The sequence below is a fragment of the Podarcis erhardii genome, assembly GCF_964252035.2.
Source record: "Podarcis erhardii genome assembly, chromosome: 15".
NCBI lineage: Eukaryota > Metazoa > Chordata > Lepidosauria > Squamata > Lacertidae > Podarcis > Podarcis erhardii.
In genome coordinates this window covers 19076523-19098954 of record NC_138505.1, presented here as the reverse complement: position 1 = coordinate 19098954, position 22432 = coordinate 19076523, and the positions used below count along the sequence as shown (strand labels likewise).

At 49.5% G+C, this 22432-nt stretch overlaps 1 protein-coding gene across 1 annotated transcript in view; it reads left to right on the top strand.

Annotated features, from left to right (window-relative positions):
- Positions 1 to 629: 629 nt before the first annotated feature.
- Positions 630 to 22432, top strand: part of LTBP3 (latent transforming growth factor beta binding protein 3) — a 43256-nt gene continuing 21453 nt past the window's right edge. The window contains exons 1-9 of the mRNA XM_081841713.1: positions 630 to 826; positions 10248 to 10550; positions 12090 to 12304; positions 13926 to 14031; positions 16845 to 16919; positions 18567 to 18689; positions 20203 to 20361; positions 20821 to 21012; positions 21855 to 21871. Of these exons, the coding sequence (XP_081697839.1) occupies positions 763 to 826; positions 10248 to 10550; positions 12090 to 12304; positions 13926 to 14031; positions 16845 to 16919; positions 18567 to 18689; positions 20203 to 20361; positions 20821 to 21012; positions 21855 to 21871 (1254 nt within the window). The 5' untranslated portion in view covers positions 630 to 762. The remainder of the gene's footprint in view (positions 827 to 10247; positions 10551 to 12089; positions 12305 to 13925; positions 14032 to 16844; positions 16920 to 18566; positions 18690 to 20202; positions 20362 to 20820; positions 21013 to 21854; positions 21872 to 22432) is intronic.

Below are 22432 nucleotides of genomic sequence, written 5' to 3'. Positions count from 1 at the left end.
ACTAGACTTCCAACTCCACGATTCTACGAGTTCATGGATCCTACGATTCTGTAGAAGTCCTACTGCTGGCGCCCCTGCCTGGCTCCTTCGCCAACCTGCCCGCCTCCTCCTCCTCCTCTGATGTTCCTTTCTTCCTTCCTTCCCTCTCTTTCCCGCGCCCCCTGTCGGCCCGTCCCGTCGCGGTTCCCTTCTCCGGCCGGGACCCGCCTCTCCTCTCTTCTCCTGCCGCCGGCTCCGCGTCTCTTGGCGGCGCTCCCAGATTCCTGCCCCCGGCCGGAGATTGGCTGCGAGGCGAGCGGAGCGGGCCCGTCGGGGCGCGCGTTGCTCTCCAGCCTTGGCAGCGGGGCCGGGAAGGCGAGCCGCCTCCGCTCCGCTTCGCCCCTCCTCTCCTCCTGCTGCTGCTGCTGCTGCTCCTCCTGGGCTCGCCTCCCCTCCGCTCCAGCGGCTCCCTCGGCCGCCTCGCGCGCAGCTTTCCGCGGGGCGCCCCGGAGGGGCCGGGCGAGAGGCTTGGCCTGCGGGCCGCGGGATGCCAAGATGCCCTGGCGGGGGCTCGCCGTGCTGTGGCTGCTGGCGCTGGGCTGGCCGGGCGCCGCCGACGCCGCCGCTTCTGCCGCCGCCGCCGCCGCCGCCTCGTCGTCGGCGGGCCCCTCGGAGCGGACGGCGCTGGCGCGGGAGCGCTTCAAGGTGGTCTTCGCCCCGCTCATCTGCAAGCGGACGTGCCTGAAGGGCCAGTGCCGCGACAGCTGCAAGCCGGGCAGCAACATGACCCTCATCGGAGAGAACGGGCACTCCATGGACACGCTCACGGGCTCCGGCTTCCGCGTGGGTGAGATGGGCCAACTCTTCCTCCCCCCCCCCACTCCAAGCAGGGCGGGAGAGGGGCCAGGGAAAGGCTGGGGAGGGGGCCCTTGGGGAGTTGTGGTTCCGGAGTAAGTCACCCACTTTCAAATGAAGGGTTAACGCTCCCTCCGCCGAACCCCTTCATTTGCCCCAGATGTTGCTCAGGCGAAGCAGACATCCCCTCCTTTGCAGAAGTGCGTTCCTGGAGGTGCTTACTGGGCTCTGATGCTCTCTGGTCAATCCCAGTGCAGGAGGCAACTCACCCCTAGTGTCAGGATCCAAGCCCAAGTTAAGCCGGGAAAGTGGGTTGGTGGCATAATCAGGCAAGTTGGATGCTTTTCCCAAGAAGAGATGCACTTCCTACGGTTTGTTTTTCAACATCGAGGCCAAAAGGCCTTGCCCACTTGAGGACACTTAACTTTTACGCACTTTTCCAGATAGCATCTAGCAACACACATACACACACCACTGCCCTTGCCCCTCCCTCTCTCTGTGTTCTCTCTCTCTCTCTCTCTCTTTCTCTCTCCCCCCCCACCCCATTCTTTCCTCAACTGTTTTTGGCTGGTGGAAAACCTTACCTCATGTCCCAGCCCATCTCTGGGGCCCTGGCTGCCTCAGAGTTGTTGCAGCAGCAGCAGCAGCAGATCAGAACCGTTAGCCAAGCAAATACACATGCAGATCCAGAGGCTGCCTCGCCAAGAGGCTATGAAAACACTTGCTAGGTAGGGATAAACAGGAGCCCAAATGGCCTAGATAGGATTTAGGTTTTGGCCCAAGGTCTCTAATGGCTATTGCCCAGAATTTGTTTTCTGTGTGCCAGTCGGAGGTGGCACACAGGGCTGCTTTAAAACGGTGGACCACAACAAACACTCTTTATAAATTAAGCTGACTGTGGAGAAGGCAGGACAAGTCAGCAACTGAGCTACACAGAACTCTGCCGCTTTCAGGCCAAGATTTGGGGCAGCGGGACTTGCTGCAACCTAGGAAGAGTCCTGCTTGATACTATAATTTATATAGCTGCTCTATAACTCAAACTCGTGGGTGGCCCATGAGGAGGAGGAGGAGGAGAAAGGAACCACAATTAAGGCACAACATAAAACAATTGATATACCGGCTTTTTTTAAGTACAAGGGCCAGGTTGTAAATGGTCAGGGCTAAGTCCCATTTATTCACAGTGGCCAACCGAGATGCTCCAAGGTGAGTCCGCAAGCAGGACATGGGTGCAACAGCAACAGTCTCCCCATTTGCAATTCCCAGAACTGGTGTTCAGAGGAGAGGCCTTTGCCTCAAGCGGTGGAGGTGGAACATAGCCACCAATAGACGGATCCTCCATGAATTTGTCTAATTCTCATCTAAAGCCCTCCAAGTTGGTGACCCTAACTACCTCTTGTTGGAGTGGATAACATAGATTTAACTGTGTGCTGTGTGACGATATACTTTCCTTTTATCTGTCCTTAATCTTCCAACATTCACCTTCCTCGGATAGCTCCTGAGTTCTAGTATTACAGTATATGAGAGAGGGAGAGAGAGAGATTTGTAAATGGCTGTTAGGCATGATGTGATAAGAATTTTAAACAACAATGACAAGTGAGGCCTGCAGCAAAGTGTTGCAGCATGCTCCTTTCCAGGGTTCCCACCATGCTTCCTCTTCTAGAATATTCCGTTTCATCTGCCTGCTTTCCTGGTTTTCTGTTTCCTTCACGCCCCCTCCTCAAAACCGTCCATCATTCCACGACCACTACGATTTTTCCTTTTTGTCCTTTTGCAAACTTACATACTTAGTGGTAGTCTTTGATGACAAAGACATCCTGAAATTGGCAAGCCGATAACACTGGAACACCACCACTAGCCTCATAATTTGTCTAGCCCTATTTTGAAGTGGATAAGCTGGTGGTACTTGAGCAAAGAAGGGGAAACCATAAGGCAGGGGAATTGGCACCCAGGTGAATGGTTCAGTGATGGAGCACCTACTTTGCATGCAGAAGGTTCGATCTCTTGCAAAGGGTCAAGTAGGAAGCGTTGGGGAAGACCCTTCTCTGCCAAGAACCTGGAGAGCTGCTGCTAGTCAGAGCAGACAATACTGCCTTTCTAGGCATTTTCAGTCTGAGGGTTTAAGCACCAGATCTGTTTCTAGCCCTGGCATTCAAGTTGGCATGTGTAGTTTCAAGCTGACACGAGTCCCTGAACTTCTCTTTATGCAAACCATAGGAGCCAACTCCTAGGGACTGAGGTCTCTTTGCCCCCCCCAAAAAAATATTTGAGGGGGCCACCGCACCCCCTTCCCCAAATTGATGGGCACTGCCATTCCTAGGCAGGCAGGCTTTGCTCACAGCAGCCTTCTCCTTTGCTGCAAAGATTTCTTTACCAGCTGGACTGGTATCTGACTGCCAAAAATCTCTCCCCCTTTTAAATCGCCTAGGGCGGAAATCAGGGTCTCTTGGAGAGGACTCTCCTTGGCAAGCGTAATCTTTGTTCAGGAGTGGAAGAGGGGAGCGGTGGAAGGGAACGTCCTTCAGCTAATGGAATCCAGAGGTGGAAACTTTGGCCTGTGAGCCCATCTCGCTAGCCAAGAGCTGGAGAGGTGGAGCCTCTGGGAGTATGCAGAGAGCGAGGGCTCCGAATCAGTCCAAGTTCTGTTCTGTTCTGGTCTAGCCCAGAAGCGGCACCCCCTCTTCCCCCTTCTGCATTCCGAACCTCCCCTCCATCCTGAGCATTTTGGATTTGGAGTCCTGTTTCCTTCCTAGATCACCTCCCCATGTTTTGTTTTTCTTTGCACAAAGGCTCAAGATACCCAATATGAGCCAAAAACTGCAGCGTTTGTTGACTTTCTGCAGCTTGGGAAGGAGGCCCGCCAGCGTGGGAAGGAGCCTCCCGGCCTGGTTGATTACTCTCTGCAGAGGGGTCCCTCCCTATAACCTCTCCAGTCTGGGATACCCAAACTTTTGGGACAGCCAAATCCCCTGGAGGTATTGCCTTAGCTAGGACCACACATTCTTAAAAAGGCTAGATTTCAGAGCTTTTCCTGACCCTTTCAAATTTCATTATCTTCAAGGGGAAGGACTGTAGGCCAATGTTAGGGCACCTGCTTTGTGTGCAGAAGGTGCAGTATTTGGTCCTGGCATCACTGGGTAGGGCTGGGAGAAGGCTTCCTGTCCAAAACTCTAGAGAGATGCTGCCAGTCAGAGTGGACAAGACTGAACCAGATGGGCTGATGGTCTGACTGTATATGGCAACTTCCAGTATGGCTAATATAGGCCATGGACTCAGACTTTACTAGGTAGTTTTAAGAGCATTCAGTCGACCCACATTTTCCAGGACTGAGTCCCGCATTTGCAGAACTCAGAAGCTCACAGCTAAATGTGTTAACCAATTCCAGTGAGAAATATTGTGTCTAAGCTGAAACTGGGAAATGTGGAGTCTCTTCATTGGGTGGGGTGTGTGTCCTGGATTTGGAATAGCTATTACTACAGTGGTACCTCAAGTTACAAACACTTCAGGTTACAGACTCCGCTAACCCGGAAGTAATACCTTGAGTTAAGAATTTTACCTCAGGATGAGAACAGAAATAGCGCGCTGGTGGTGCAGCGGCAGCAGGAGGCCCCATTAGCTAAAGCAGTACCTCAGGTTAAGAACGGTTTCAGGTTAAGAACGGACCTCCAGAACGAATTAAGTTCATAACCAGAGGTACCACTGTATTATTATTATTATTATTTACCTGCCCTTCACCAGTAGGTCCCACAGCAGGAAACTTAAAATTATAAACAGTTGAAATAGATCCCAATCACCGGAATGGATTGGGTTCTGAAAACACACATCTCAGGTGCCAAAGGCCGAGGTTAAGAAGTGTGCCTTTCCACCTAGGGGACTCCCTCCCTCCCCTTGCAAGGCAGGTGCTATCCTGCTGAGCTTCAGCCCTTCCCAAAAACAGGCCTGTGTCGTTTTTTGCTCTCCTGGCTCAGTAAAAGGCAGTTTCCTCCTCTGTCTCTGTGTCTCACTTTCTTGCTCTCGTCTCTTTGTTACTGCTGTATAGCCAGCTCCCTCTCCTGACTGCTCTCCCCTTTTCCTTCTCCCCAGTCATAACCTGCCATATCCTGAAGGTGGGGGGTGCCTTGGCACATTCCCAGAGCGTGGGCAGGGGCAAGCTAAGGGCACTTTGCATCCTTGGCTGGGTCAGCCTCTTGGAGGACTGGAGCCTCCCAGTTTCCCACTTCCGTTCTGTAGCTGCCTCCACACCATAAAGCTTTGTCATTTCACCCTCGCCTTTGGCTGGGGCCTCCTTCTCCTGGGCCCAACCCCTTGTTTTCTCTCTGCCTCTGATATTGCTCAGAGGCTATTCAATCACCTTTTTCTCCCAGGGACCGTGGGCAACTAGAACGCTGGTTATAAGGGCCTATGAGACGGGCAGATGAGGGGTTTCATGGGATGTGCTTTGTGGTGCATATACCCTCCAACATGTCCAGGCCCCAAACCAGGACATGCTCCTGGGCGAGTCACATGACCCACATGGGATTAGAGCCACAAAAACAGAGTTTTTGGGGGTGAAATTGCTGCATTCAACATTGCCACCGTGCTCTCACACGAGAAGACAGGATGTCCCGGTTTTCCCAGGACAGTTGAGTTGTATGCTATTGGAGACAGTGTGCTGCTGGGCATGTGCAGAGTGCCTCCATGTTCAAAGCTGTGGGGCTTGAGGGCAGATTTTCTAGACCTGTGGGTGTGGGTTGAAAGTGTATTTATTGAGTGCTTTTATATCCCACTTTTTTATCCAGGGAGCTTAAAGGGATGTACATAGTTCTTCCTTGCAGCGACCCTGTGAGATAGGTTAGATGCGAGCTGATGACTGGCCCAAGGTCATCCAGTGAGTGTCATGCCTTGAGCCATGGACTCTAAGGGCTCTGACCACTACACCACCACTAAGCTCCAACACCCCTCATTTCTTAGAAGCTGCTGCAACCGGGTGGTAGGTAGATGGACTGGCAGCCTGATTCTTTGTAAGGGAGCTTCCAATGTTCCTAACTTCTGAGTATAGAAAGGAAAAAGTTATTCTCTCTCTTTAGGACTAATGGGAGGTGTCAAAAATTTAGATTCAGTTAGCTGTGGGAAGCATTTTAATTTTGTTTGTCCAGTTTGATGTTTTATATGGCATTCCCTGTTAAGGTTGCTGCTTAACTAAATAATGTTTGGAAGGTCAGGTTGTGAAAAAAAGAAAAAGCAATTTTAGTTCATTTTCAGCAGCTGCTGTGTGTTTGTGGCTATGTTTGATGGGGCCAACACAGGTAACCAGGCTGGGGAAAGCTGCATTATAGGTGTGTGTGTGCAGGGGCGCCGACTTATAAAAAATATTGGGGGGGCGGGGGCCCATACCGACTTATAAAAAATATTGGGGGGGCCCAAGACCTCCAAACCGCTGCTGCTGGGGGAACGAAAGGGGCGAGCCCCGGGCTGCCCCGACCTTAAGTGAACCTGTGAGGGCCCGCCCTTTGCGGCAGCCGATTGGCTGCCGCCGTGGGCGGTGAATATTAATGAGCTAGGGGGAATCCCCGCTTCTCGCGGGGCTGACGCCAGCCCCGCGAGATTGTTGATGGGTTGAGAGCCTGCAACCCCACCCCCTCTCTAGATCGGGAGTGGCTTTGTTTTAACTCATTACTGAATGTATTTTAAAAGGTAACTATCGTCAAACAAGGAAAATAAAAAATACCAACATAATTTTGTGATTTTACAAAGCATAATATAACTAATAATTTTCTTAAATTATTGGGGGGCAGAGCCCCCCCAAACGAATTTTTGAGGGGGCTCGGGCCCCCTCAGGCCCCATGGAGTCGGCGCCTATGTGTATGTGTGTGTGTGTGTGTGTGTGTGTGGTGTGTGTGTGTGTGTGTACACACACACACAATTTCACCTGAAATGAGTGTAAAGTTTTTATTTGTGTAGGAAATATGCAGAAATGTAAGATGGGTAACACCCAACTTGACCACAGTACAGTGGTACCTCTGGTTATGTACTTAATTCGTTCTGGAGGTCCGTTCTTAACCTGAAACTGTTCTTAACCTGAAGCACCACTTTAGCTAATGCGGCCTCCCGCTGCTGCCATGTGGCGGCCGCATGATTTCTGTTCTCATCCTGAAGCAAAGTTCTAAACCCAAGGTACTATTTCTGGGTTAGCAGAGTCTGTAACCTGAAGTGTATGTAACCTGAAGCGTATGTAACCCGAGGTACCACTGTACCTGTGAAAGGGTCGCAGGTTTGATCTTTGGCATCACCAGGTAAGACTGGGAATGTGCCCCGTCTATAACCCTGGGGAATTTCTGCCAGTCAGTGCTTGAAATACCAAGCTCGATAGACCAGTGACTCACAAGGCAGCTCCTTTCATTTTCCAGTGAAAAGAGTTTTGATATTTGATATGAAACTTCCTGAAAGTCTGGGTTTGCCTAATCTGGGGTGTGTTCAGACTCCCTCCTCTCCCCATTTTATACAATACTGGCTTTGTGGCTGTTTCCAGAACTTCAGAAGAAATGTCAGAATTCCCAGGTTTGACTCTAGGCCCACGCTTTGTAAATTGCACACATATGCGGCTTCTCCTGATTTTATGGGATGCTATTGTATTGTTGTAGACATTCAGCAGACAATTCAACTTCTGAGTCAAGGAGTTACTCATGTTTATATACCCCAACCTGTCCTGTTTCCCCCTTAGGGGCTCCTCCAGCCCAAGTCCCCCCCCCCCATTTTGAGAACTTCCTTGTGGCTTGTGCCCCCACAGTCCCTGGATTATTGGCTATGCTGCCTGGGGATGATGGGGGTTGGAGTCCAACAACAACTGGAGGGCCACAGGGTTATTATATTTTTAGATATGCTGTAAGCCGCCCAGAATGGTTGGGGAAACCCAGCCAGATGGGTGGGGTAATCATCATCACCATCATCATCTTGCTAGATCAGTCCAGTGGCCAATAATGTAGCATCCTGTTCTTACAGTGGCTAACCAGGGCATAGACTCACAGAATTGGACCACAAGATGCTTCTGGGAAGCCTGAAAGCAGGACCTGAGCTCAACAACAGCACACTCCTCCTGTGGCTTCCAGCAACTGGTCTTCAGAACCATCACTGCCTCTTTCTGTGGAGACAACACTAATAGCCAGAAGTGGTGATAGCAGAGATATTAGAGTGGTATGCTTCTGAATACCAGTTACTGACTTGCACACCTTTTGTTTGTTTGTTCGTATATTTTTAATTAAATTTGACCACTTACGCTGCATGTTAATAATACAAACACAAATGTGTTAAAGCTGTAGCATGGCAGGAAGTATGCTATGCTTGTTTGCTTTAAACAAACTAATAATAATAAATAAAAATGTGCACCCCACCCCTGAGACCACTCCATTGTAACTATCCAACCTCCCAAAATTTCAACACCTATTGCGATGATGGTTTGGCCCCCTTTCCATTTTAATATTTAAGATTTTAAGATTTTAACTTAGTTTTGATTATTCAACCAGTGTACAACATGTTAAGAGAATTTAATGACACGAGGTAAAAAAATAATAATGGATCACTTGATATGGAATGACCCAAAATAGGAATTAAGGGTGGTTGTTTTCTTAGGACGGTGGGGTTTGTGTGTGCTGTGTCCTGTTAGCGTTGTGGTGGATAGGAAATGCTCTGTGGGGTGGGGTAGGGGGACCCAAAACGGGGAGGTTGAGGAGAGTCAGTTGGTGGGGGAGTGAGAATTGTCCCCATTTTCATCTGAGGAATGTCGGAGGGTACAGACTCATCGATAGGGAGATTACGGTCCTGCTTAGCTCCTGCTTGAGGGCTGTCTGTCTGGCCGCTGTGAGATCCGGATGCTGTACAGTGGTACCTTGGGTTACATACGCTTCAGGTTACAGACTCCGCTAACCCAGAAATAGTGCTTCAGGTTAAGAACTTTGCTTCAGGATGAGAACAGAAATCATGCTCCAGCGGCGCGGCAGCAGCAGGAGGCCCCATTAGCTAAAGTGGTGCTACAGGTTAAGAACAGTTTCAGGTTAAGTACGGACCTCCGGAATGAATTAAGTACTTAACCCGAGGTACCACTGTAATAGATGGGCCTTACCCACCCATATTCTTATCTGCCTGACTTATATGTTATAGGAAGAAGCTCCAAAGGGCATGTGCCACCACATTAAAGCCCCAGTTCCTACATTGTACAGAACAGACTTCCTGGCAAAGTGATATCTGTAGGAGGCCAACTTTAGGCCACAGTGTGTGACAGGTTGGACTTAAGGCAGCCAAGGAATTTCCACACACCCTCCCCAAGGGGGATAAAAAACTGTCCCTCTCTGATCTTTCCCTGCTGGGTTGGCCCTTCTGTAGCTGGGCACCATGCCCTGCTCTTTTATTTGTTTTTGTGAATGGAGGGTGGTGTTTGGGTAGGACCAGCCTGCAGCTGCTGACTGTTGTCTGGGGATGAGTGTGTGTGCGTTGGAGAGGGCATGTTTGCCAGCTTCTCGGCTGCTGACTCAGCACTTGGAATTCAAAGAGGCTGAAATGTTGTTCTCTCAATCCTGGTAGCTAGAAATGTCTTTCTCCCGGCTCTTTGTCCAAAGGTTTGTTTTCTGGGAAAGGGGGCACCCTGGGAGTTGGGGACTCATTCGATGAAGAAGTGGCAGACATGTTTTTAAAAATTAAATTCCTGACAGGCACTTGTGCAACATAAAGCTGTACACATGCATAAACACACACCCTCCAAAGTAGAGTGTACCTTCCAACATTTATCCGATGATTTTTTTTATTATTTGTACCTCACCTATTGGACTGGGTTGCCCCAGCTATCCTGGGCAGCTTCCGTGTATAAGACTATATTTCCCCCAAAATTTAAGTTTAAAATTGGGGGTCTTCTTATACACAGAATGTTGCAGGTATTTATTTCTTAATTTTGGGCTCATAAAATAGGGGTCGTCTTATACATGGGGGCGTCTTATTCATGGAAAAATATATAATATAAAATCATAATTAAACATTTTAAAAACTTCCCTATACAGGGCTGCCTTCAGATGTCTTCTAAAGGTTGTATAGTTATCTCCTTGGCTGGGGGGGGGGTCACATAACTCCATACCCTCCAACATTTATCCGATGAAAATAGGGACGTCCTAAGGAAAAGCGGGATATTCTAGGATCAAATTAAGCCTCTGCGGTCTCCTAACCTAACTACCCGGAAACCGGGATGGCTTCTGTAAATCCAGGACTGTCCCGGAAAATAGAAGGATCTGAAGTTGGAGATTTTACAGTTTGCCTGAACCATAGTCAGAGAGATTTAAACATGCAAAGCGAGGAAGTACCTCACCCATATTAAGCACTGTTTGAATTATCACAGGATTTGATGCATCTCAAGTTAATGCTTCCCCTCTCTGTTTCTCTCCCCCCCCCCCCGGCAGTGGTTTGCCCTCTGCCCTGCATGAACGGTGGGCAGTGTACATCTGGGAACCATTGCTTGTGCCCTCCGGAGTTCACAGGGCGATTCTGCCAAGTGCCGGCTGGCCGCCAGAGCCAAAGCCAGCAGGTCCGACTGCCCGGTGAGGGCCTTGCCATGGAGACGGGCTCCAGCAAGCACGCCATCTACGCAGTCCAGCTCATCTCGGATGGCCACGGGGACACGGCCTCTGGGCCTGGCTCGAAAGGCACTATCAGCCACTCCACCTTCATGGTGCCTCTGGGCCCAGGACAACATTCATCCGAAGGTACCCGAGAAGGGGCATTTATGTGTGGGTAGGGATGGATTCTGCTTTGAGAAGGGCACTGGCCACCTTGGGAGAATTGCAGGTAGTTAGGTTAGGAGACCACAGAGACTTAATTTGAACCCAACTGTGGGAACTTGTGTGTGAAATAAGATTCCTGAGCATGTGCAGAGTGCTTTTTTTTTAGTCTCCTGGCATTGGTGCTTAACTTCTCAGTGGCAAGTTGCTGAGAATCAGCCCTGTCATGCGATCCACCCCAGCACCGCACAGCCCTTCATCTAAATTCTACTGTTCATAGCTAAGAGACAGAAGCACTCTGCACATGCTCAGAAGCACTTCTGTCTAGGTGGCGGCAGGCTCTGTGGCTCAGTCCCGCTTACCTCTTGCCCAGCAACTGGAACTGGTAAGGTGGTAGATAAGCAAATGACAGAAAAGGGGTGACTCTGACCATGTTAAGAATGACCACATCCAGCTCCTACAACACTTGTGGCTAAAGGAGACGTCTGTGAGATCAGCTGACGGAATTTCCAAAGAGGCTTAAACTCCATTACTGTTCTTTTCAGAAAAAGACCACAATTCTGAGGAATTTGCTGGGGTCACCATGTTAATATATATGTGACCTAAAAAGGTAAAGGAACCCTGACAGTTAAGTCCAGTCGCAGACGACTCTGGGGTTGCGGCGCTCATCTCACTTTACAGGCTGAGGGAGCTGGTGTTTGTCCGCAGAGTTTTTCCAGGTCATGTGGCCAGCATGACTAAGCCGCTTCTGGCGAAACCAGAGCAGCGCATGGAAACGCTGTTTACCTTCCCCGCCAGAGCGGTACCTATTTATCTACTTGCCCTTTGACATGCTTTCGAACTGCTAGGTTGGCAGGAGCTGGGACCGAGCAACAGGAGCTCATCCCGTTGCGGGGATTCGAACCGCCTACGTTCCGACTGGCAAGCCCTAGGCTCAGTGGTTTAGACCACAGCACCACCCGCCTCCCATATGTGACCTAGGAGCTACCAAAATGGCAACTGCTTCCAGCAGCTGCCTTTCTTGCAGCCTAGTAAATAAACCCAGAAAAGTCACTAATAAAATAAACACAGAAAAGCCACGCAATATTTTTACTAGCCTGCTAGATGTCTGTGTTTCCATACTAATCGCAGAGGAGGCCATGCCCCCTCTGCTAGTGGTGACTGGTGCATTTTGGGATTGGTAGGGTGGGAGGCATGGAGGCAAACAGTAGATGGCGCCAGAGCCAACGACAGGTGTAGGCAAATCATTTCACTTTTTGTTTCCTTCCTTCTGCTGAGTTCTAAGGAGACTAAAGAGGAGGAAGCTGACAGGCAAGGCCAGGGATGATGGGAGTCATAGTTCAGCAATGACTTGAGGGCCAAAAGTTCCCCATACCTGCATTACGCAAACACAAGAGCCTTTGGCCACGTGCAGGGGTTCACTTGCCTCCGTACATGCCAGACTGCCCAACATTTTTGAGATTTCCCAGGGAGTGCTTGCAGGTCAGAGGGAATGGCCAGGTAGCTCACCTTTTTGCCCTCTAGTTCAGGTGCACCAGCCGCTGGTCAATGTCCGGGTACATCACCCCCCAGACGCCTCAGTGCAAGTCCACCGGATCGACAGCCTCAGCTCAGAGGGAAGTGGGCCAGGCAGCCAGCAACACCTGATCCAGCACCCTGCTCCCAAGCCCGCTTATACCAGGCCCCCCACCCAGAAGCCCCTCGGACGGTGCTTTCAGGAAACGATGCCTAAACAGTCGGTGAGTGGGGTGGTCTTCTGACAATTCTGATGCATAGGAATGGCACCCAAGCAGAGAGACACAGTTAATTTTGCAAGGATATGAAGGGAGAGGAGATTTTTTTACCTCACGAGCACTTAAATCTGGATACCATTCCTTAAAACTAATCAGCAGGATGTTTCAGCGGACAAAAGGAGGTGATTTTAAATCCGCACATAATTCTCTAATGGGATTTGCTTTGCCACAGAATGTGATGGCTGTCCATCAGCCTAGACCAGAAGTTCTCAAACTTGATTCCTTGGATGGGCCAACTTGGGGGGGTGGGGGGAGGATGGACCCAGAGGGTCTTGGCCAGAATTTTTTTTTTTTTTTGTTCTACAAATCAAAGCACATACATATTTTAATAACTGCTGTCTTCCTGTTCTAATGTGCTGGATGAGGAAAAATAGAAGTATTTTTCTCCAGCTCAAGCATCATCATTAGAACCAGCCCCAAAATATGAAAACCATTGGGTCTTAAGCCAGGACCACCTTAGCTGGTTTGTTAATCCAGCCCTGATCAAAAAAACATCCTTTATTTCTACTGTCTGAAAAAATAATAATTCGAGTCTAGAGCCAAGTAGAGATAGTATCAATGGTTCTAAAGCTTTCCAGCGGATCACAGGCTGTTGCTTGCAAACCAGCCAGCTGTTCACAGTCCATAGAACCTTTGGCCTCAGATGGCTTTAAGAAAGAATTAGATGCAGAAGGGATGTTTGCAATAGCAGGATGGAGCTTCCACATACAAAAGCTCCATACCTGAGCATCAGACGTTAAGGACAAATAAGAGAGGATGGGTACCCCCAACTGGCTGGCTGGCTGGAGACTAGAGTTCAAGGCAGGCTGTAGTTTAGTTAACCACAGCATGGCATTTTATTTTATTTTTCTATGTTGCAGAAGCAATAGTTGCACAAACTGGGTTTGGGGGCACATTTGGATGAACATTAACAAAATTTATATATGTCAATTTTAAATGCATTTCTTATTTGTGTTTTATTTCCTGCAAATAGCTTTGGGACGCCCCTGGATGTGTGAAGCAACATACAAAACAATGAATTAAACTAATATCTCAAACACACGGCTGCAGCTGCTTAGTTTGAGAAAACCAGCCGCAGGCGTTCCAATGGTCCATGAGATCTAGGCACTTAAAAATGCAGGAATAAAACCAGCCCGTCCTTTAGTTGTAGCAGGTGTTCCACGCATAGTGTGGAGGCTGGGGGGGGAGAAAGGTTTAAGGGCTTCTCCGCACTGTGGTTTCATGCCAATAGCAAGCTTCCTGTATCTCCACTAAACTCTGCATTGCCCATGTGACATTCCCCTCCTCCTCCAATTCACTTCTTCCAAACACTTTCCTTTCCCTCAGTCCGGATTTTCTCCCAAAAAAGGAGAGGGTATAATAAAATCCGGACTGAGAGAAGGGAAGGTGTGGAGAGGTAGTGATTTGGAAGACAGCACCGTGCAAACAATAGAGAACTAAGGTACAAGAAGCTTACTGTCCACATCAAACCACAGTATGGATGGCCCCCGAGTGATGTGGGTGTGCATGAGATTTCTAGGTGGAGTTCATGAAATCTTGTATTTCAACCTTTGCCTGTCCTGCTCAGTGTGGAAGCAACCCTCTTCCGGGCCTCACCAAGCAAGAAGATTGCTGCGGCAGCATCGGCACCTCCTGGGGGCAGAATAAATGCCACAAGTGCCCCCACTTGCAATGTAAGTCTCTCTTGCCCCCCACTTTCAAGCTCTGCACCTCTTCCCTCTAACCTAGAAACTTTGCAGGGAACGGGTGGATGATTAAGAGTGTTGGATAGCGACCTGGGAGCAGGGGCGGTGGAAGGGGGACAGGGGGGCAGTCTGCCCTAGGTGTCCCCACTGGGGGTGTGTGTAACAAAATGGCAGGCGGCACTCACCACGGAGCCTGCAGTGCGCCCGAGCCATACGTCTCTCCTGGGAATGACGTAGTGGTTTGGGCGCCCACAGGCTCTGCGCTGCCCCAAATGGTCCGCCCACCGCCTCCCCCTCAGCCGTAGGGTGGCTGAGTGGAAGGAGGCAGGCAGACTCCTAGGAGGCCCCATGGAGCATCCTGCCCCGGCTGGCCCTGCCCCATGGGCAGCTGGCCGCGCCCCTGGGCATAGGGCATGCGCGCCGCCCCAGGCGCCCGATCGGCTTGCTCCACCGCTGCCTTGGAGACAAGGGTTTCCATATCCACAAAGCTGTGAAGCTTGCTGGGTGATCTGGGCCTAGTTACTGTTTCTCAGCCTTACCTACCTCATAGGACCCTTGTGAGGATAAAATGGGGTTGGGGACAGCTGTGTGCACTGCCTTGAGCACCTGTCATTTGCATCCTGTTCGCAGCTTCTCCTTCCTCTCACCACTCTCAAAATGCGCCTCAAAATGCGAATCACACAGAATCACAGACTTGTTGGAAGGGACCACGAGGGTCATTTAGTCCAACCCCCTGCAATGCAGGAATCGTTCACCTAATGTGGGGCTCAAATCCAGGACCCTGAGATTAATCCCCTTGAATCTATCCTCTGTAAAGCAAAGGAGCAACCATGGCTGCCTCTAGATTAGTTAGAACTAGAAAACTTTCTATCCAAATGATGTATTCCCTATCGTAAACAACACTGTTATTTTCTTACCCTACAAGCATCTCTCTGCATTTAATTGCAACAGGTAAGTCTAGCCAAATTCACAAGCCATGCTCTGCATGTTTTGCATACCAGCACTCTCGATATTAGGAGCGGAATATGTGCTTTGAATGCAGAAGGCCCCACATTCAAATCCCAGTTAAAAAATAGACCAGGTAGCAGGAAAACTCTTCTGTGACTGAGACCCTGGAGAACTGCTGCCTGTCCCAGGAGACAGTGCTGGATGGAAGTTGGCTGTCTGAGACGGTGTTCCAGAGAAGGGGCTGTAGCTCAGTGGTCAAAAATCTCCTTTGCATGCCTAAGCTTTCCGCCACAGTCTCCGACGCTGTTTTTTTTCTGAGGTGTTGCCAGACAGAGCTTCCTGCTTCCCCTATAAAACAGGAGAAGAGTTTCCCATTCCTGCATCTGCCAGTCAGGAAGAAGCTGCACCTGCTGCATTTCTGCCTGTCTTGCAGTTTAAATACATAAACACACTGTGAGGGAAGCTGAGGTTTTAGTTTAAAGAGAGCTTTCGGTTGCATTTTCACAACTGACAAGGGATGGCTGGGGAGGGACGATGAGAGAGGTTTTGCCCTGCATGTCTAGTGTCTTGCTTGCAAGGACAGGGGGTTGGCTGGCACTGGTTTGGGGGAGCCAAGCTCTCCCCCTCCTAGACCCTGCCTGAATGGATTTTCTAGCTTCATGAAATCTGCTGCGCAAGGGGCCGGATCTGTTTGTGTTGGACAAGGCCTGGAATGTGCTCAGGCTGTGGGCCCTCCCTCTTCCCTTCCAGCCCCAAGGCAGTATGCAGGCCCCTCCGCTTCACTTTCCTGCAGCTGGCTGGCTGGCTTGGCAACTGCCCCCTTGGCAACCAGAACTCGGCGCCCCTCCCTGCAAGGCTAATGTTTAAAAGATGATGTCCAAAATGGCAAGGAAGGGGACGTTTCGCTGGGCTTCTCGGATTATGCACCATGCCGTCGTTGGCACAGAAGCAAATGGGGAAGGGTTGTAGCTTGGTGGCAGAACACCTGCTTTGCTTGCAGAAGGTCTCGGGTTCAGTCCCTGAGGGCATCTCCCAGTATGCCTAGCAGAGACTTCTGTCTGAAACCCTGGGCAGCCACTGTCAATCAGTGTGGGCGGTTCAGAGTGAGAGGGACCAGAGTTCTCTGAGTCAATAGAAGGCAGCTTTCTAGGAGTTCTTATTGCCATTTCAAGCATTCAGGCCAGGCAGACCAGGGCTTTTTGTATTGCTCATGTTTTGACCCCTGCAGGATTTTGATGCTTTCTTTTGGGAGCCTGCACTGAAGTGGGGTTACTTTAAAGATGCATTGTAGTTGCAATACCCTTATGGAATTCTGCACAGACTGGCTGCCGTCGTATACATTTTCACCTGGGAGCAAGCCCCATTGAGTTCTGAGTAATGTATAGGACTTCACTGTTTGCTGCTCTCCCCATGAGATTAAATGTGCTTAGAATTGGCCTTCTGAAGGGCCTTTATTTATTTATTTATTGGTTCCTATTAAATAGAAAAGAGCTGTTCAACAGTGGAACAGACTCCCTCGGGGGATCATGGACTCTCCTTCATTGGAGGTTTCTAAGCAGAGGTCGGGTGGCCATCTGTCAGGGATTCCTGGATTGCAGAGGGTTGGACTAGATGACCCCTGGGGTACCCGCCGACTCTGTTATTCCATTATTCTCTGACTCCAACTGTCTGGTTGTTTGCCTGCTCCCTGGTGTTCGGCATAAAATATCTATAAATAAATATTTCAGAATATCAGAATCAGTCCTATTGCTTTGAGATCATAGGCTGCCTTTGGCAATCCCCATCACTCGAGGATGGGAGCTGCTGTACATATGTGTGATGTTCATTAAATGCATGCATTTTTCCTCTTTCAGACTTGGGAGTGCAGAAAACACTGGGGAGTGACTGCCCACAGGGATACAAGCGACTGAACAGCAGCCATTGCCAAGGTATAAAATTGGGGTAGAGACTGAGAGATAGAATGTACCACTGGGGGGGGTCCTCTTTGCTTTTGAGAATTGTGATCTAGTATTAGGCCACATTCACACCACACATTGAAAACACCATGGTACCACTTAAAGGCTCACCCCCAAAGAATCATGGGAACTGTAGTTTGTTAAGGGTGTTAAGAGTTGTTAGGAGGTCCCTATTCCCCTCCCACAGAACTACAGTTCCCAACGTGGTTTAACAATCAATCCCTCTTCCCAGGGAACTCTAGGAATAGGGACCTCCTAACCACTCTCCTGGGGATGCGGGTGGTGCTGTGGGTTAAACCACAGAGCCTAGGACTTGTCGATCAGAAGGTTGGCGGTTCGAATCCCCGTGACGGGGTGAGCTCCCGTTGCTCAGTCCCTGCTCCTGCCAACCCAGCAGTTCGAAAGCACGTCAAAGTGCAAGTAGATAAATAGGTACTGCTCCGGCGGGAAGGTAAATGGCGTTTCTGTGCGCTGCTCTGGTTCACCAGAAGCAGCTTAGTCCTGCTGGCCACATGACCCGGAAGCTGTACGCCGGCTTCCTCGGCCAATAAAGCGAGATGAGCGCCGCAACCCCAGAGTCGGTCACGACTGGACCTAATGGTCAGGGGTCCCTTTACCTTTACCTTTAACCACTCTCCACACCCTTAACAAACTACAGCTCCCAGAATTCTTTGGGGGAAGCCATGGCTGTTTAAAGTGGTATCGTAGTGCTTTAAATATATGGTGTGAATGTGGACCAAGGTTGACCGATCCAGCCGAAAGCTTGGGCCATGGTTCTGTCGTCCAGGGGGAGGAAAAAACTTAAAACACAATGCAAAGTTTCCAAAAAATAGATCAGAGGCAATTGTACTTCTTCCAGCAGAGCTTTACTACTACTGAAGGCAAATGAGCATAATGGTCACAAATCCAATACATTCAGGACTGGCACAGTCCAGAAGAAATCCAGTTGCAGAAGACTTAACTTAAAACATACAATAGTTATAACAAGTCTAAAACTTAACACTTAGCATACTATGTACAGAACACCATAGCAGGAAGAAGAGAGATAGGAAGAGAAAGTGAAACTCAGGCTCCTTCTGTCCTTACTTATATAGTCAGCATGACAGAAGAGATAAGAGAACCAGTTTAAGCCAGCTGTACTTAGCTTCTCTGAAGGAATAACCCAAACATCATGAAGCTTCTTTCACACAGAGAAGCTTCCAGAAACTTCCAGAACCCCCTTGAATAAATTAAGAGTAGGAAAGATCTCTACACATCAGACCAATACTTTCTGCGCTAAGAAATGCAGACTGACAGGTTCAACTCAAAACAGTGAAGATTTTATGCCAGCCATGACTCAATCATCTGTAAATGGAGCATAACAGCCCCAATACTCTGGGATAAACCTACAAGGTGCCTTCTCTTTCACCAATGGAACACAGAGCCCGGTCCATTGGGAGGTTCTCCTGCACAAGCCCATTGAAATGAATGCACCAAGAGGCAAGGGCACCAAGATTCACCCAAAGAGTGTATGTTCGCTTGTTCCCAAGAACGGAGACAAAAGGCAGCTTTGGAGATTGCTCTGTGTTTCCCCCACCTGCCCCCACCACTGCAACTGCCCTGTGTCTCTTCCTCCCACAGACATCAATGAGTGTGCCATGCAAGGAGTCTGCCAGGGGGGCGAATGCTTGAACACCCAAGGGAGCTTCCGCTGCGCATGCAAGCCGGGACATGTCCTGGGGCCTTCGCGGACCCATTGTGTGCGTACGTATCTTGGCTGGGGAGGTGGGAAGATCTCTCATATCTAACCAACCCAGCCTCTCTCTGCTCCTTCCCTCCCCAAAGAATATAATCCCTATCACATGGGTCTTAAGTCCTTTCTGCGCATTGTCTGGCCCACAGCTGACGATAAGCAAATGTCAATACTGACAGCCGCCATATTAAAGTACTGGTAGCTGGGACCATGGAAGTGTAAGATTCAGGGGCTGGTGCAGATAAAGGAGTTAGTCTGAGTCAGGGCAGGTACTTGTGGGTCTTTCAGCACCAGGGCTCAACTCTGCACTCTGTGCATGATCAGAGTTTTTTCTGCCAATGCTGTTGCTATTTTCTTTATCATCATCAATTGCTTGTCAGTCTTCCTGATCAGGGTTCCAGCCAGACATATTCTACAGCTCAAGGGGAACACATAACTGGCTACCCTCCAGTTTCGCTTTCCTCACACAAGATTTTCTGGCTCCTGGAGGCCAGTGAGCATGCTCAGTCCTCTTTGGGCTTCTGCTTGGGCTTTCTGCCCCCTCTTAAGTCTTTCCACCCACTTTTATATTTTGTACTTCTGCAAACCTCCAGCTTCCTTTGAACATGCTGATACCTCCCTGTAGTTTCTCAGTGAACTGGCCTCGTTTTTTATTGGCACTCGTCACCTGAGTTTGCTGTGAGAAGGAAGTGATGGAATGCTTCACCCATTCCTTGGTACAGGGACTTGTGACAATGGCAGTGCTGCGGACATCAAACTGTCTTTTTGTCTATTATAGAGGAGACTCCTCAGCTGCTGTGGTTGACACCATACTGATAAAGCACATTGCTTCCCCCTAAGAATCCTGGGAACTGTAGTTTAGCTCTGTGAGGGGGGGGGATGACAGTTCCTAGGATTCTTTGGGGCAGCCATGTTCTTTAAATGTATCATGTGGGTGCTTCTGTCTTTCTGCTGACTCTATACCTTGTAGTGGGATTTAGTGGCCAGGCTTTCTGTGGAGAATTTGAGGTTTATTTTGTGTTTTTATTTTATGCATCATATTTTTAATCCTGTGCTTTGGCCCAGGGAGTTTGGGGCAGCATACTAGGCTTTCCCCCTCCCAGTCCTGTTTTATCCACAAAACAACCCTGTGAGGTAGGCTAGGCCAAAAGAAAGAGACAGGCCAAGAATCCCACCTTCCATTGCAGCAACACAACAGCCCTGTGATGTAGGTTAGGCTGAGAGGAAGAGGTGGCCAAGATTTTCCCCATTACCTTTTAACCCCATAATGCTCCTGTGAGGTAAGTTAGATGGAGAGAAAGAGACTGACCAAGAATATCCCCCTTTTCCATTTTTAGCCACACAACAACCCTGTGAGGTAGGCTAGGCTGAAAGAGAGGAACTAGCATACAGTCGTTGAGTGAGTTTACCAGGCCAGTGGGTTTTTGAAACTGGGTCTCTTAATCGTTGTCCTTGTTTTCTCTTGTGACCCCCTAACACCTCTCTCTCTCTCTCTCTCCTTCTCTTTGTGGGGGACGACGATAGCGGAGAAGGCTGGGGAGAAGAGTTTGTGCTTCCGACTGGTGAGCCCTGAGCACCATTGCCAGCACCCGCTGCCCACCAAGCTCACCCGCCAGACCTGCTGCTGTAGCGTGGGCAAGGCCTGGGGGGCACGTTGTGAGCGCTGCCCAGCCGACGGAACCGGTAAATAGAAGAGGTCTTTTCCCTCTCCCCCATTTCCTCCTGAGTTCTGCCACACCTGGACCAGACGTTCCGCACCCCTGTTTGTACAAAATCATTTTTGTTTTCCCTGGGCATTTGGAAAACACCAAAGACATGCTATTGTACTGTTCAGTCTGTTTTTTAATGTTTTATTTACTTATCTTTTAATATGTTTTTATTGATTCTCCATAAGTACATTCAGTGCAAACAGAAATGTCTTCAAATTTATTCTGATAGTTAATAATGATGGGGACAGGTGTACATCACTAGGAAGGGTATTCCACAACTAGGGAGCCACCACTGAAAAGGCCCTGGCACAGGCCAGCGCCAACTGGGCAGCCCTCGGCAGTGGTGCAACCGACAAGGCTTCACCTGCCAATTGTAGGGTCATGCCACTGTTTGTGTGACCAATTTTCTGTCTCTCTTTTTCCACCCGGACAGCTTCTTTCAGAGAGATCTGCCCTGCAGGAAAAGGCTACCATATCCTTACCTCACACCAGACTCTGACGATCCAAGGCGAGAGCGATTTCACACTCCAGATCCACCCAGATGGCAACACAGACCTGCAGCAACAACCACCCGTGGAGCCACCCACCCACCCACCTGTGGGCAGCGACTCGCAGGAGCCAGAAGGTCAGTTCCCAAATGGGTGGGCAGGCAAGCCGAAAGCTTCCTGAAGTTGTGGGGCAAGTGGATTTCTTCCATTTGCATCTTTGAGTTCTTTCCCCCTCATAGTATGGAATGAAACATCTGCTTCTTAAATTTTGGAAGGTTGGTGGGCTATAAAGTTGAATGAAGTACCGGGTGTGTGTTTATTACAGAGGCTGTGATCCCCATTTTTACTCCCCCATTGCCTAGAGCAGGCTTCCCCAAGCTGGTGCCCTCCAGATGTTGGTGGGCTATAATTCCCATCAGCCCAATCTATTGGCCTTGCTGGCTTGGGCTTATGGAGTCCAGTAACATCTGGAGGGACTACCCACCCTGTTTTAACAAAAGCCAGTTAAAACAAAGCAGGATCGAACCCCGACTTCAGGTCCTGACTTGTTAAATGACTTTGGTTAGGGTAAACCACAGTTCCCTGGGTTTCTATATAATGTAATGCTGTGACTTCTTCCATAGTAAAAGTGGGAGCTGTCACTCTTCTCATCTCACAATGAAGATGAAGGAAATAGGAGAAGGGGTGTCACCACCCCACCCTCAATGATTGGCCATGCTAGCTGGGGCCGATGGGAGGTTGGAGTCTAATAACATCTGGAGGGCACCAGGTTGGGGATACCTGGTCTAGAATGTGTGTGTTTGCGTGTGTGCTATTTCCTGGGAGTAGGGGTGGTGATGGAGGAGGGCTGCATTAAACTCTACCCATTTCTGCCTCCATGTCAGTGCAGCTGCAGTGGGGTCTGTCTGTCTGTCTGTCTGTCTGTCTGAACTTTCTTTAAAACGTCTAACCTATTTCTTCCTTTATTTGTATCTTGCAGTCATAACTCCAGCTATGGTAAGTGTCAGCTGCATTGCTGCACCGTGAAGGAGTCGGTGGCGATCTCTAGTAAGATGAGGTGGAAAAGAAGTTAACTGGCTGTGGTTTTTTTTAAATTATATGATTTATTATTACAACGATAAGGCCACTCTCTCTCTCTGAGGAGCTCAAGGTGGTCGACCCTGGTCTCCCACAAGCCCTAGTCTGTCACTCTTAACTGCTGCACCATGCTGGTTCTCTAAAGGCAGTCTAATGCCAAACTTGTTACTTATTCAGATGTGACCCTCAGTCAGTAGAGCATCACAGGGTTGTGGGTTCGAGCCCCACGCTGGGCAAAAAGATCCCTGCATTGCTAGGGAATCCTAGTACAGTGGTGCCCCGCAAGACGAATGCCTCGCTAAACGAAAAACCCGCAAGACGAAAGGGTTTTCCGATTTTTTAGCGGCTTCGCAAGACGAATTTCCCTATGGGCTTGCTTCGCAAAACGAAAGCCCATAGGGAAATCTCCGGGGACAGCGGGGAACCCTCCTCCCACCGCAAGCCCCGGGAAGAGAGGAGAAGCTGCGCGCCTTCCCCTCT